Below are 16796 nucleotides of genomic sequence, written 5' to 3'. Positions count from 1 at the left end.
AACAGGAACAACAACAACTCATCCTCCTAATTGGACAATGATTCAACTCATCAACCTGTGTGAAAAGGTCATTACTCGTCTGAATCATCCTGTTACAGACAAGGATTGTTTATGTCTCCTATCCAGCAGGATACATTAAAGTGAACCATACATTAGGAAATAGGATTACATGTAAATTTATCCTCACCCTGAACTAAAAACCTTTACTGACGAGTGATGACTGACGAGTGAGGACTGATGACTGACGAGTGACGCCGTATTGTGCGATGACTGACGCGTGAGGAGTGAAACAGTAATGCAGGAAGAATGACAGCGTTTTCATGTGAGGACTGAAGGTGTTTCAGAGCACACTCGACATGGTTTACTAGGAGGCATGACAACTGACAACGCTTAGACTGAGGAATGACAGGCAAACCTCTGAATGACGAGGATGCCCTAAAATGGTTGCCGTACTCGGGGCGAAATAGGAAGAAGAGTACGGTAAAAAAGACAACAGGAGGAAGGCAAGGGAAATAAATAATAGTGCTGCAGATGACAGTGGGGCCAACAGAGGAGGATCATCAAACAGTGGGAAGGCACCAGGATCTATCATTGCAGCCCTGTGTGTTATACAGTTGACCTGCAGAAACTAATCAGGACTTGACCCGCTCCAGTCAGAGGAGCTCGGGCCGTGCAGCCAGAGCAAGAAGAATGAAGCGCATTGTTTGACTGGGAGCTTGATGTACAGTGCAGCAACAAGACTGCAAGCTTGACCTCACTTGGCAGCACTGTTGGCAGCCAGAATAGTTTGGCCCCAGACGCTGGGATCTGCTGTGGGTGTCCAGGGAGAGCGAGCACAGGGAGAGCTGTGACATGGCAGAGAGAGAGAGGGAGACAGGGAAAGACAGAGATAGATCAAAGAGAAGACAGACAATGACACACTGTATAGGGGCAGGAAGACGACAGACAGACAGACAGACAGAGAGAGATGGGGTGTCAGAGAAAGTTGGGGTGACTGCGGGGGAGTGGCGGTCCAGTCTAGTTGGCAGACGTTGTTTGAAGTGACAGATGAGGGTCCAGAAGGTGGCTAACAGGATGAGTCTTGGCAGCCACGTGGGGATTAGAAGCAGCAAGAAGAAGGTAAAGAGATTATACTCAAAACGGAACCTGCTTTTTTAACCTCGTCACTGTTGTCACACTTGACAACGCAAAAGAGGAGTCCAACATTTCATCCATCCATCCCCCTGGTTTTCTTGCTCTTCTCCTCTTCTCTCCAAATCCTTGCTGCTCATCCATCCATGCAGGCATCTTTGTTGTCAACAGAGATCAAACAGCAACCAGGAACTAACTCAATCGGCTACTGAAGACAGGCAGGAGAGGGTTGGACTCCCTTCTTTGGCTCTGTGATAATAAGCTGGAGACCTTGTCAGCACCGATGAGGACACTTTTGCACACCTTGCTAATGGACTCGAGATAACGAGATTCTGGATTTGATTGTGGATTTGATTGTTGTTTGCAGCGCGCTATACACAAATGACAACTTCGGGTTTGAAAAGCACCTAAAATAGTCCATCATGCTTTTGAAGTCAGGACTTTTTTTCACCTTGTTTTTGGTTAGCCTCCAAGCCAGTCGAATCAAAGGTAAGCTTGCTGCAGGGGGCTTGTAATTGCTGTTCACATATTTGAGTTTTTTCTTCTTCTGTTACTTACCTTTGCAATTTGTTTGTGGAGAGACAGATGTATTTTGGTTCCCACACAACAGATAGAGATATTGTTGCATGTCGTGTGTGTGTGTGTCAGAGGACTTCTCGTGCTTTCTGAACAAAGTCTTCTGTTGTCTGAACAAACAGAAAATGCAGAAATCTCCCACTCTAAAGGCTGTGTTGCAATTACTTAGCAAGTGGCAGATGTTATTGAGTAGGCTAATTGCAGTAGGCTATATCAATGAGGTTGTAAAATGCTCTGGTGCATGAGGGCGGAGCCTTAAAGGGATGGTTATCCACTTTACTTTAAGCATCATGGATTTGTCCATTTAGAAGCGCATGTGTGTGTGCACGCGCGTGCACGTGTGTGTGTGTGTGTGTGTGCGCGCGCGCGTGTGCGTGCATGTGTGTGTGTGTGTGTGTGTGTGTGTGTGTGTGTGTGTGTGTGACTGTGCAGTTCAGAGAATTTTCCTCTGCACACTGTAAAATGCTATCTCACCCTTTTTGTGTTGAATATGAATAGTGTTTTCTACTGTAGAACCAGACAGTGACTAAGCCACTTTAAAGTCATGAATATTCCCCATGAATAAATATAATACAAGCACTCTGAGATAGATAGCATTTTGACCAAGCAGAACATTTGCATCAGCTGTGGCTATGTTGTCCAGCCCGGCTGAGCTCATTATCGTGGAGGAAACAAAGCTATCTGTTGGCAGTGTGGCAGGACGTTAATCTGTTCTGGCTTCTAACTCTGCTGTGAGGCCTGGCTATTAATGACCCATTCCTCTTCTGGCTCAGGCTCTCGTGTCTGGACATGTGCAGGCCAAGCTTGTCTCTGAACCATTTCAGATTGGGTTTCGATCGCGCAACTTTTAATGAAAACACATGATTAGGCCGGGTTTCCTGACCTGGGTTTTTGGCTGAGGTGTTTGAAAGTGTTTGTGTGGGAGGGGGAGGGGGAGGGGGTGGGGGATTATAAATGGGTTTGCCAAAAATTGGATGCCCACACATTCTTTGTATTTTCTTGGTGTTGTGCCAAATTTGGCAAAGGCGAAAACAATATTGCTCTTTGTAGGAGTTATTGTTGATGCGTAATAGAGTAATTAACACCATTTTGTTGATGGAAGAGTTTATTTTTTTGCAAATTGTCACTCGCAGCCTATGGTTTTATCTTCTTTTTTCATGCCTAATTCTAATTCTAATTCTAATTATTAAATGATCTATTGAAGCAGTCTGCACATTATATACACACTCCTATAAAAAAAAATACGGCCGGCTGTGGCTCAGGAGGTAGAGCGGGTCTTCCACTAATCAGAAGGTCGGTGGTTCCAATCCCCGGCTCCTCCAGTCCGCATGTTAAAGTGTCCTTGGGCAAAGTACTGAACCCCAAATTGTTCCTGATGGCTGTCCCAGCACTCTGCGTGGCAGCTTGCCGCCCTCGGTGTGTGAATGTAGGCACATTGTAAAGCGCGTTGGATGAAAACGCTATAAATGCAGTCCATTTACCAGTCCATATATGATAATATTGTTGCAAATAAAAGCTCTACTACACCATTGTTGTATTTCTGCTTGTGGCCCAGTGTGTTCGACATTGAATTCACCAGTGGACGTGAAGTGGGACAGTGATTGTCCGTCCCCATATTCAATCATGCCCTCCCCTGGCATGCAGCAAGCTCTGTGTATGAGTCTCATTGAGATCAAAGTAACATTGACTGTTATTTACACTCATTATTCATTTTAATTTCTATCTCTCCCCTTAAGTTCCATTTTGTTTCCTAATACACAAGAGATCCAGTGGTATTTGATCTCATGAAGCCTTTATTTTGAGGCTCATAAATCCTGATTTATTGTCTTAAGAAGGCCTCTGAGGTTTGCCACCTGGCATCACTCAATGCCTTTTTCCCTTCTTTTCTTTCAAAGTAGGCTTGTTCAGTGAGGTAACTCTAATAGGCTGTGTTGACTGACCAACTGACTTGTGTAATAATAATGTCATGGAATGACATTATAATGCCTCATGATCATGACTGAGCTTGTTTTCTTTACTGCAGTGATCCAAAAATTAGGGCAATTTTGCTCACGTGTGCCATATTTCATATGCAGTGATATAATGAATGCACATCAGTCTTTTTGGAGGCGATTCTTTTGAAGAAACTTTATCGTGTGCTGAGGACACACTACCTTTTTTCAGCTCCATTCCATTCATTCCACTCCATTTGTGTGTTCCACACCTTTGTGCTCTCCAGGGGAGCGTGTCTATGTTCCCACAGCCCTGTTTCCTCTGCTTAATAATACAATCAATATTTTCACCTGTCTTTCAAGCATTATCATAGATTGGAAAAAAAGCGTAGAAAAATGATCCTACTCTGCCAGCGATAGCCGTGGCCGGAGGCATTATGTGTTTGGATTGTCCGTACGTATGTACTGTACAGTATGTCTGTCCTGCCCATTCTCGTTACATCTCTTTAGAATGCACTGTCCCTAAAAAAAAGTGTCTAAATTGCACAAAATCATACACTGACTGGAATTCTTTGGGTCCCATGCAAGCAACCCGCCAAGTGTGAAGTCAACTGAACAAATTGTCCCCAGGATATGAGGACACACAGACATACAGTACAGAGCTTGCCTTTACAGTATGATTACTCATTATTACTGTACTATATTACTACTACCTATTACTTATGACATACACTGCAGTCTGGCTCTTTTTTTGGGGGGCGGGGGGGGGGGGGGGGGGTTAGGTTAAGGGGGGGGGGGGGGTTAAGGGGGGGGGGGGGGGGGGCAACAACACGTTATGTGCATTAGGGAATGGCCGTACTGGTGCTGTGGGGATGTAAGCCGGAGGGAACAGGGCGGGGGACATAGGGCCTAATCTTGATGGGAGGAAAATGTCTTCGAAATGGGGGAACATAGGGCTGTGGGAACATAGGGCCTAATTTTGAAGAAAGTCCTTGTGGAAACATAGGGCTGGGGGAACATGGGCCTAATTTTGAAGAAAATCCTTGTGGAAACATAGGGCTGGGGGAACATGGGCCTAATTTTGAAGAAAATCCTTGTGGAAACATAGGGCTGGGGGAACATGGGCCTAATGTTGATGGCAGGAAAATGTCTTAGAAATGGGGCGACATAGGGCTCTGAGAACATACAGTAGGGACAAATTTTGAGGAAAATCCTTGGGGAAACATAGGGCTGGGGGAACATTGGGCCTAATTTGCGGGGAAATCCTTGGGGGAACATAAGGCTGTGGGAACATAGGGCTCTATTCTCCCACAGGCCATCGGCGCTATTACGGGCCTTAACCGCAAAAAAACGTGCCTTGCGCCTGTTTCGGCAAGATAGCAATAGGCTTTAGGCTGCCAAATGCGCTTTAGGCCGAATGGGCGTGGCGCAGTCCCAAAGTGGGCGTGTCGGCGCTAAATACCAGCCTAGTCATATCTTGGGAGCTGGCCTACATTTAGCGCTTTGCGCTTTTCAAAAGCAGGCCTATTCTTTGCCTTCACTGCTTCTTCTCTGTCACCCTTCTCTCTCTCTCTCTCTGAGTTCCCAGCATGCATTGTGTTTCTTCATTTCGCTACTAAATAGCCACCAAATGAGCCAAAATAGATATAAAAGGTAGTTCTAAATTAATGTGTAATGGTAACACAGCCTGCCATTGTCAACATTTCAATATTGGACCAAATAAAACCTCGAAATGAAAACACCACCCTATGTGAAACATATATGTCCTCCTGGGCATATATATACCCCTTGTCGAGTTAACGTGATTTAGAGAAGTAACAGCGGAACGCGCTTCGGAACGCGCTTCTAATGGCATCTGCTATACTGTGATGTCCGTCCAATAACTTGGCCCTATTTCACATTTAGTTTTACAATAAAAACACATTTATGCAATGACTTGACATAATGTAGGGTATATTTATGTGCATCATCCTTCCTGCAGCAGGCGAGAGAAAATGATATCTTTCTGGACAAACTTTCACCAATCTAATAGGCTATATTTTTCTAGCTGATGCATAGAACATTATTTTCACTTTGATCTTGCTATAGTGTAGCGTATTTACATGCTTGCAGTATTGAAACTGCAGTTAGATTGGTTTGAGAAGCATAATAATATGGAATAATAGCCTATAATGCAGACAGACAGGCTGGATGAAGGGAGGGGGGGGGGGGGGGCAGAGCGTTTGGCTTTCGTCTGGTTTTGCGGGATCACTGGAATTGGAGCTAAAAAGGCAAGCGTGCGATTCGTTTATTGCACTTATCCAATGAGCATGATGGTGCATAATTTTACGCCTAAAAGGCGTGGTTGTAATGCTTTGTGCTGCATCTAGCGCCAGCACGACGATATCAAGTGCGCCTTTCCACGCCCACTGCTTTGATCTGCGCCTGCCGCTCGGCCTAGAAACTGCGCCGATGCAACGATAGGGGCCATAGGGTCTAATTTTGATGGGAGGAAAAATTCTTAGAAATGGGGGAACATAGGGCTGTGGGAATATACTGTAGGGCTGTCGGAACATAGAGATGACCCCCTTTCGGGAACCCCGTCAGCCTTACATTGTCAGCCACTGAGCATCTTCAGGTGCATGCAACATTTATCACAGGTTTTTATGACAGTGTTGGTCAGTCTGTCTGCTTGACAATTTTGCTGCAATAAAAATGATTGAAGTGAAACTTTATCTTACATAAAACAGATGTTGACAACTTTTTCTTTGGGAACATAATTTGCAGTGGAAAAAAGGTAATGCATCGCAATCGCAATAAATCGCAATCGCAAATCACTGATATATCACAATACTAGCATATCACAATATCGCAATACTGTTGTATTGTCAGTTAAGTATCGTGATATCATATGAATATCATATCGTGAGACATCTGGTGGTTCCCACCCCTGCACTTATATCAGAGTCAACACAAACTGCATCACATTAACACAGAAAGAAAGAAAGAAAGAAAGAAAGAAAGAAAGAAAGAAAGAAAGAAAGAAAGAAAGAAAGAAAGAAAGAATGAATCTCATACTTATTATGAAGTGCTTTAATTTGAAATATTTACTCTGTGCTGTAAACTGTGATAAAATAACGCAGATTTTACATTTTCTCTCTGAATAAGCGATGTATAACTTCTCTACTCTTGCAGACCTCCATGACCATGTGTTTTCTGGACTCAAGGATGTTAAATACAGACACTTTCTGGAAGCCTCCAGACCCATTAAACACACCACCAACATCAAGGCAGCACAGGAAACCCATCGGACAAAGAGGTCGGCAGGCTTCACCACTGGGGTCAAAGTCTGCCCACAGGAGACGATGAAAGCAGTCATCACTAGCCACCGGGCCTATTACAAGCTCAGAGGTAAGGGCAAATATCCCTTACTGTAGGTGCAAAGCCTAAGTCCCCAACTATGTCTATAATCATGATTGGACATCTTGATACAGTGCAATGCATAAACATTGACTCTGTGTCCAATGAGAACTACGGTAAGTAGGCTACTTAATCAAACAGAGATATCTCTGATGATAAACAGTTGAATAAATAATTGCTTGCTTTGATATTGAAATTGACAAAAAGGATAAACCTAAACTTGAAAGGATGACAAAAGATGTTTTAATCTACTCAAAAATGTATGGTTCTGTAATCTTATGTATTCATGTAGATTACATTCATTATTTGTCTTTACTCATACATTTTTCATAGTCTGGGACCATTGAGATAATGCAATGAACCCCATGTGTCCATGTGACCTGTCCATGTGACCTGTCCATGTGACCTGTATCCAGATAAGTTATCTGGATACAGGTCACATTTAAAAAATAGGTGTAAATGGGATGAGAGATAAAACACAGCTTCAGCGTCTTTGTGCTCATTCATAAAAATGTCATGGACATGCAATGACTTTCAAATATACTATTTGAAATTTAATGAAACAGATTGAACTTATACATATAACGACCCCATTGTATTTATTCTTAATATCATATTAAACATACATTGGGAGTAAAAAAAATCACATATCTATAAAGCATTATAGTGTTAGTGATGTGCTGTGTATTCAGATGTGAAGTTCCACTGAAATTGTGCTCTGAAGGGAAAATAAGCTTGTGAAATGGCACCTAACCCAATGCAACAATGCTTATTATTATGGTTATTTGTCCTTGTTGCCAACTTGGTGTCAATGTATGGAAAAACAATGCAGGCACACTGGCTGATAGCCTACCTATCTTTTTGAGATGATGTGAAGATTTGACAATACATTATTTCTGATCTGCTTGCTTACCTGCATGTTTGATCAAGTGCTTTCTTATACCTTCTGGGAGAAGTCAAAGGAAAAACTCCACCAAGTTATGTGATATTTCTGCAGTTTGCCAGGAGGCAATTTGGGAAGCGTTTCGCATCTTCTTGGACAGGGTTCCCAACTCGGAGGAGTACAGAGCGTGGGTTTACACCTGCCAGCATGAAAACCTCTGCATGGACGACCTGGCCCAGAACTTCAGCAGCTCTCAGGAGCACCTGGATATGGTGGCCAAGGTCAGTACAGCACCGACACAACCCTATGGGTGCTCAGTGATGGGTCTGTGGCACTTTACATGAAACCATCTTCATTCTGCATGGGTGCGCTCTGTTTTGTTTGTATCCTTTCATGAGGGGCAGTTGCTTTTGTTGCAGTTTAATACATGTATACATCTTGGGCATCAGGGGATCAGACACTGGAGTTTTCCCCTATACAATATGCATTTTATATATTTTTATGGGACTGTGTCTGTATGTTTTTGCTGTGAAGCATCTTGAGTTTCCCTGTGTTTGACATTATTAAAATATAGCATCTGATTTCAGAATACATGTCTGTCTGAGCTGACTGAGGATACTGGCACTACTTTATATATATATATATATATATATATATATATATATATATATATATACAAATATACATTTCTATCCCCCATTAGTGCTCATTTTAATTTACTTATCCTGGTTGCTGCTCCACCCTCTGCCGATCTGGGGAGAGACTAAACTAGCTCCATGCTTCCTCCAAGACATGGGCAGTAGCCAGTCGCTTCTTTTCACCTGACAGGGGAAGCTTCACCAGTAGACCATAGCACGTGGGAGGATCACGCTATTCCAACGAGTTCCCCTCCCTCCAAACAGGCGCCCCTAACGACCAAAGGAGGCACCACTTCAGCGACCAGGATATTGCATGTTTTGGTGTGGGGTTCCTATATGAAGGAAACCCCTAGGGGGCACGGGGAGAACATGTAAACTCCACACAGAAAGGCCGTTTTGACGACCCCACCTGGGCGTTGGGCACTCAAGGACATGCGGATGGGCACGCACTCCTTCAGCGCTCACAGCATCCCAGGCTGGGAATCGAACGGAGGACCTTCTAGCTGTGAGGCGACAGCGCTTACCACTGCGCCACCGTGCCCCGTGATACCTGGCACTACTAATCTTCCGTATAGTGGCAGTGAATCTGAAAGTAACACCAGTGAACAACAAGCTAACAATTTACAGCATGAGGAAACCTTGCGGTCGATAAAACAGCAATTAAACAGGAATAGTGCTGTAGAAGCGTTGCAGAAGCCCACTGTGTAGATTTACTGTTCTGACATCTGCTTTTTTCTTTCTTTCTTACTCACAGAGAGTAGCTGAGCAAGCTGAAAGTGGAGGGTATGTACCCTACAAACTTATTAAATTACGATATGCTTTTAATGTTTCATAGAATAGCTGTGTTCAATCTCCTTGGTGTGCTTCAGTCATTACTCTTGAGATAGGCTACATTTGTTTGACAACTAATTACATAGGAAACAAATTTGCTGCTGTTTTTACTTTGTGCAAAGTGACAACATAATTACCAGTGGCTTAAATTCCAGAGGCAATAAAGCAATTACCTCTTCTCCAAAAGTTTTTAAAAGTTTTTGAAAAACTGGACTTTCACATCTACTGTCTGAATACAGTGTTTATTTCAAGCTCAGGAGGTCAAGGGATTAGCACTCTTAAGCATGCAGTTGAATCTTTTACATGTATGAAAACTGGTTCTGAACTATTTAATCTAGACAGACAGGTCTAGACAGACAGGTGGACAGATGACCGTTGCATTTAGCCTCAATGCCAACCATACAAATACAACCACATTTGAAAGTTCTGACCATTGCAAATTGGGCAACACTTTACAATAAGGATCAGTAAAGTAACCATTAGTTCATGCTTAATAAGCATTAGTTAATGCTTAATAAGCATTACACTTTACAATAAGGATCAGTAAAGTAACCATCAGTTAGTTAATGCTTAATAAGCATTAGCTGTAACAATTAACTAACCCTAAGACCATTAACTAACCCGAAACTATTAAATAATGCATAAATTAATACCTAGTTAACAGGAACACCGTTAGTAAATGATTACTAGATACATTAGTAAACTGTGAATTTAGTGACCCTTATTGTAAAGTGTTACCATAAATTGCTTTGGAAAAAAATAAAAGCTTTGCCACACATGTATCACATGTGCATACTATAGTTACATCAGTACAGCATCAGACGGAGATAGTCTGGCAAGCGAGACTACAGTACTACCTTGGAAGTAATCCTTTTCAATATGTTGGGATAATAACTGGGGGGTGGTAAAGCAATAATTCCCTAATGAATATGTCCTTTCATTTCCAGATTTGAAATTGGAACCCCTAGGCCAGAAAGAGAATGTAAGTTGTATATATCAAAACAATGAAAGCAACTGAATGACTTGTGTTGAACTGTGTATCAGATATAACATTTTAATCAAAATTAACTTAATATATTCATTTATGAATTGCTGTCTATCTCAGGTACCTGGACTCCCCCATTGATTCTGCTTCCAACTGAAGCAGGAGAGGTAAGTTGACACCGGGACAGTTTTCTCAGAAAACCTGAGACCCAGGGATGTGATACAATCTACAATCCAATAAAAGTCATTTTCATTTGTAATTATAATACCTCAGCCTGAGGTATTATTGATAGTTACTGCAATGCCATTTCATCTTTTGTTGACTGCCAGATACGAGAGGATTCAAACATGATACCAGAGAACTACGAGGAGCATATTGTTGAGTTCAGCATCACCCTCGTGGATCCGGGGTACAGTAAGCTGCTGAGTGACCCAGAGGGTCCAGAGTACCACGTCATCCTACAGGATCTCGCCAATAAGGTACTGTAAGAGCAAGAGCCGAGTGCCAGGAATCCTGTCATAGTTTTCCAAAAGCATCCCAACACCATGTGATGAAGTGCCATAGAAAAACAATCAGGTGTGATCTCTGGTGGATAGGTTACATGCATTTATTGTCACCTTTATCCCCCTCTCTCCCTCCAAAAAACTAGATCCGCTCTCATCTCGTTCTGTATTATTTCCATCCCCTTTATTGTCCCCTTCAAAACCATAGCTTTTCTTAAACAAGTAGCCTACCTATGACCTCAATGTGATTGTCATCTTCTACAGTGCTGTGTTGTGTTATCCTGTCTGATTTAGTAGCTTTAAGAAGTGGCTGTAGGGTACAGCCAAGTGACTTTAGATTAGACCTTATTTTATTATTATTTATTAGTTTATTTGTCAGGGACAATGCAAGACAACATTGTAACAGGTTACAGTAACATGAAACATATGATGCATATAGGATTTCTAGCCAGGGCTAATTTGCGATCACTGTCCCTGGTTAGGCTTTTCTATTAAAATACATATATAAACAAAGTATAAACATACAACAATTTAGATTTTTTTTTTATGGTGACATTTTTTATGTAATTTTTTTTTAACCAAAGGCTAATAATCAGATGAAATTATATAGATTATCTCTGAGTAAGAAGGCATTGACTGAGAGTCACAGAATACCTCTTAATTCACATTATGCAGAGGAAAAAAATAGAGTGCCAAAGTCACACCCCCTTCCAGGTTAGGCATACAAACCAAGGAATTTCTAACCTGACTCTGCCAGACCCCATCTGGCAGTGTCAGGTTAAGCGATTTCATCTGCCATTCTTTTTTCCATAGACATTTTGTAAAATGCTTGTAAAAAATAGTTTTACTTCAAACCAAGCAATTCAGCTTTATTTAGAAGCAGGAGAGACCATAAAACATTCCACTCGGACCAAAACGTAAAAACAAAACTGTTTTTTTAGCCCACTTTTTTTTTAAGGTTTGGTCCAAGGGAAATGTTATTTGGTCTCTCCTGATTCTAAATATAGCTGCATCACTTGGTTTGACCGAGTAAAACTATTTTTATACGCATTCTACAAGATGTCTTTTCGAAAAAAAGAAGGCGGATGAAATCCCTTGGTTCGTATGCCTAACCTGTAAGAGTACGTGACTTTGGCACTCTATATACAGTACCTAGCATGACAAAATATTGTGATCACATACAGTATAGAGAAATGTGAACAGTGTATACAGTAATTGCACTAATCAGTTTTATTCTGAATACTGTATGTCGGGTGACTCCTACAAGCTACAAATGTTTTTGATTGACAATATGTTGCTGCTTTTAGCGCTGCTAAGTGTGAAAGGAGCTTACTGTAAGGTCGACACAGAATATATAAGGACATTGGCATTGGCAGACATGAAAAGCTTGATTATATTTATAAAAGGTTATGGATACAGATAAAGCATGTAAAACTCATGACTGATTCACAGATAAAATGTATGCCTGATGGACAAAGAAAGACAAGTGATGGTATCTGCATGTAACATGTACTGTAAATCATACAGCCAGTGTATTTGTGCTATGTGGGCACAGCACACCCTTTGTTTTTTATTGACTTACGTGTGTTTATGCTTTGAATAGCCTACTGCAATACAGAGTGATTGGAGAGGAAATGCTGATGTGCTCTGAGCCTCTGATGCACCTAATTGATAATGACTTTGTCCTTCTTTCTGTAGATGCTTCATGTTTTCGAAAAAGTTCCAGGATTTAAAGAAATCCGTGTTCTGGGATTTCGGTGGGTTGAGTCCCTATATTTTATACAAGTTTGACACAATCATCTGAGAGATCTCTTGCACTCCATCCCAAAAGTATTTAGTTTTGCTGACATGATTTGTTGTGTTGATCAGATCGGAGGACGAGTCTGTGCGTTACGCTGTGGTGTTTAATGGAGACACGGAGCTGGGCGATGAGGTGGTGGAACCAGGCTCAGAGACAGACGGAGATGTCAACACACCTAAACTCAAGCACATCATTGCAAAGGCCTTAAGACAGGAGACTTTACTACCGCTGGACGTACAAACCCTCAGCTTTGAGGCTGGTAAGAATACCATCAGAATCAAATAAAGCAGTTCAGAATAGGATTTTAAAGTTGCATAATGTTTTCAAATTAAAAGTCTTAATGACGCATGAACTACAAAGGCAGCTCTCTCTTTTCAGTGACCACAATCTATCCGGTCGCAGAGCTCGGCTTGAATCCTGTAGAGAGCGTTGTATCCCAGGACGTCATCACACCGGCCACGGTGGAACAAGGTGCTCCTACCCAAAGTTTCTTCCCCACTGTGGCGGTTATAGACAACTCCTTGGAAACGTTCACACTGAAACCGGAAACACACACCTTTGTGCCTTTCATCCCTAACATCCTCCCAGAAGCCACTGCTGGAGTCAGTGGGGAGACTCCTGCAATGGCAGCAGTAGAGGAAGAGACTGCGGAAGATGCTCCTTTGGTGGCCAGTGACGTTCTGCAGCCGGTCACAATGTTGACAACAGTTACAGAGATCCCATCAGCTGAGCATGATGAGAGAGGTGAGGCTGAACCTGAAGAACAGCTGACAGAGCGGGTTAGGGTGACTTTTAAGGCTACTTTTTGTATAATCTACCCACAGTCATTTGTAAGATTGTTTTTGAAAAGTCATTATATTATTATTTGGGTACACGTTTTGTACACCTTGGGTACACCAATCTAATGTTGTTAATCAACTAACCATATAGTGACAGTTTACAGACCGAAACCTACATCTACATCTACACCTAAGCCTAAACCTAAACCTATACCAAACGTAACCCTAAACCAACCCTAACCTGACCCAATTTCTAACCCCATCTCCAATCCTAAAATGAACCCTCACCCAGAAATTGAATATTGACTACTTTTCACATTATTGTATCGCCTGCAACTATGCATTTTTGTGACACGTTATAGTCCCTGGATATTACAATTTTACTAAAACATACCTGTGCATAAAACATATTTAATTATTAGTATCTATTACTTTTGCAGAGACAAAAATTGCAGTTTAGCATGTTATGCTAAACTGCTAATTTGTTTGGCAAATATATTTCAAATTCCCTTCTTTTCTGACATATGTTCCCTTGCAATAACCTGCGCCAGCTGACGTGGTCAATGAGGAACATCCAGGAGAGCAACAAGAGGAAACTCTCCAGACATCTCCAGACGTGGAACCTATCGGAGCGACTACTGATGCACCCACAGAGGTTAACCCAGAGTCTACAAAACCAGAAGTTCCAGAGACCTTTGACCCAGAAGCAGAGGTCCCAGTCTCTGTCCCATCATCTGGTAAGCATGCAGTCATTGCAGCTGAACCGGAACTAGAGGAGCTGGATGTAGAGCCTGTACCACCGCCCACGGTAAGCGGCGAAGCCCCCGAGGACAGAGAGGAGTCGGGGCACAGTGGAGTGACACCGGTCTCGACGGACAACTCCAATGTTCAAGATGATGTACAGCCAAGTGAGAACGTTCAAGAGGCTGGAGTAGAGCAAAGCGAGAACGAGACAGAGGCACAAGTGACAGAGCCTCTGGAGGAAGACGTCAGATGGATTCCCATTGGATTCCCGGTGGACTCGTACGAGCAGCCGTACGACGAGTCCACCGCAGCCCCGGCCTTGAAACAAATCAGCACCCCTCTGATGACGGCGGTCGACAAGAGCAAAGAGTTAGTGGTGTTCTTTAGCTTGAGGGTCACTAACATGATGTTTTCTGACGACCTGTTCAACAAGAGCTCTCCTGAGTACAGATCTTTGGAGAATACCTTTCTTGAGCTGGTAGGTACGCAAGCTTTTGTGCTCGATATCATGCTCCTGCATGCCTCATTCTCATACTTGCTTTTGTAGCGCCCAAGCTGTTGTCCTCAGTCTGATAAGTTATATTGGTGCAATATGTAATGTTTAACTTGTTTAAAGTGAAGCACTTTAAGCACTTTAATTTCAGAGGATCCATTGTGTCAACACAGTAAGAAAAAGCTGGTCAAATATTTTGTTTCACTTAGACACATCACTCTGAGCCCAGAGACTCACCAAACCCTGGAGCCTCCAGTAAATCTGGGGCAAAGAGACAAACGACTTTAGCCTCCATACCGGTATTGTTTCCATATTGGAACTACATCTCCCACGCCTTAGAGAGAGCATGACCTTTCTATTTCTTACCTAACCTTTCCTACCTAATCTGAAAATAGAATATCTAATATTTCTAACATTTATAAATCACTTGTCATTAGTTGTTGGCTTTACTTTTGTCCTCAGATTAGAGAAATTTTCTTTCTGCAAATAGTCAAGTTTTTGAGTTTGGGTAGGTTAGGAATTTGAGTCTAATATTGGCATGTGTGTTTTGTGTTTGCTTTGTGTATTTTGCCTTAAACCTTTGAATTGTGCTTAAACTTTGGCTTTTTCAGGGACGCACTGTTTAGTTTGAATGTCATTTTGTCACATGTGTCTGCTGGGATTTGTACAATATTCTGGGCAAAACAGTCCAAAGAGGCTTCTGCCCTTAAGAGTGTCAAAGTTGATAGCTTTTATGGATGGAAAAAGGTTAACATATCGTGCAAAATTGTTTAAAAAAAGTGTAGCGTAAGCACAAGATCAGTTGCCATTCCTTTGCTCTCTCTGGTATGAACAGTTCTACAGGAGTGCTGTCTCCTTTGGACTTGTTGAAGTTGCTTTGTATCTTAATGTAGCACGCATAGATTGTGATCTATGTCCTATGAGATTGTGAATTGAGATGAGAAAAACATTATGTGGTAAACATCTTCAGACTTGGAAAATGTCTAGATAGTTATTCGTGAATAAAACCTTTTTTCTGCATATGTGTACTATAAACATAGCCCAAGGTGAGAATATTCAAGGCCTTAGAAAAGTGAGTGAGTGAGTGAGTGAGTGAGTGAGTGAGTGAGTGAGTGAGTGAGTGAGTGAGAGTGAGTGAGTGAGTGAGTGAGTGAGTGAGTGAGTGAGAGTCAGTCAGAGTGAATGAATGAATGAATGAAAATCTAATTTCATTTTGGAGCAAAATAATGTTATGAGAGGCTTGGTAAATCTGTTAATAACGAATAAAGTCACAGCTTTGTTGTGTTGCTAAAACCATTTTGCATTGTACATAGTGATGCCATCATGGGACCAGGTCCTGCCTTAGTCATTGTAGGCCTCAGAGATTTCTGAATTGGGGTAAGAAGCTTTAAGTAATTCTGGTCAGTACGAGCACCGCACATATTGTTCTATTAGTGGCTCCAATCTGCTTAATGCAACAGCAGTCAGTTGTGTGAGTTTTGTGTGGACATCTGTGTTGCACTAGTATTACTGTCTCAAATGTGTGGTAGCCTACTGCATGTGTTCAGTACTGGGTATGTTAGGTTTACTGTCAAAAACACAGCAAAACAAAACAAAATAGAAAGTGGTGGATGTCAAATGGATTTGCCTGTGTATGCATCATGGATTGTATGCATATAGTAGAAACCAACATCAGCGAGTATGTTTGATCCATTTCCTCCATCACATACAGTAGCAGAGGGGCTTACCCTGAGGTTGACAGCGGGGGGGGGGGGGGGGGGGGGGGTATTTTGATGCCTTGCACAGTGTTATGTAAAGGCCTCACCCTCACACTGGAGGTATCGGTACGAATTGGATTGCCTGGTCGCTGAACAGTGTAAGCTACTGGGAGGAGTGGGTGTCGATTTATGATGCACTGCTCTTTATAGGAAGTGACACTCTTTCAGGGTAAAGATAAATAGGTAATATTACATTTTGATGCTTTCCTTGTAGATTTCATTGAAGCAGTATACATGGAGGTCGAAAGTTGCAAGTTTAGCACTTCATGTGATGCATTTGATGTGTTGTGATTTTGCAGTCTGAGCCATCTTTCCTTAGGGAGCTCTCCTGTGCATTAATTTTAA

At 42.1% G+C, this 16796-nt stretch overlaps 1 protein-coding gene across 1 annotated transcript in view; it reads left to right on the top strand.

The window, feature by feature from the left end:
* Positions 1–1553: 1553 nt before the first annotated feature.
* Positions 1554–16796, top strand: part of impg1b (interphotoreceptor matrix proteoglycan 1b) — a gene marked incomplete at both ends in the record, with an annotated part of 32734 nt that continues 17491 nt past the window's right edge. Inside the window, 9 exons of the mRNA XM_083632991.1 lie at positions 1554–1620; positions 6813–7028; positions 8035–8201; positions 10704–10853; positions 12576–12634; positions 12747–12937; positions 13057–13422; positions 14009–14679; positions 14904–14993. Of these exons, the coding sequence (XP_083489117.1) occupies positions 1554–1620; positions 6813–7028; positions 8035–8201; positions 10704–10853; positions 12576–12634; positions 12747–12937; positions 13057–13422; positions 14009–14679; positions 14904–14993 (1977 nt within the window). The remainder of the gene's footprint in view (positions 1621–6812; positions 7029–8034; positions 8202–10703; positions 10854–12575; positions 12635–12746; positions 12938–13056; positions 13423–14008; positions 14680–14903; positions 14994–16796) is intronic.

This window comes from Poromitra crassiceps (genome assembly GCF_964638095.1).
Source record: "Poromitra crassiceps genome assembly, chromosome: 3".
NCBI classification, from domain to species: Eukaryota; Metazoa; Chordata; class Actinopteri; order Beryciformes; family Melamphaidae; genus Poromitra; species Poromitra crassiceps.
The sequence above is the reverse complement of the archived record's forward strand: the minus strand, read 5'-3'. Positions and strand labels throughout refer to the sequence as shown.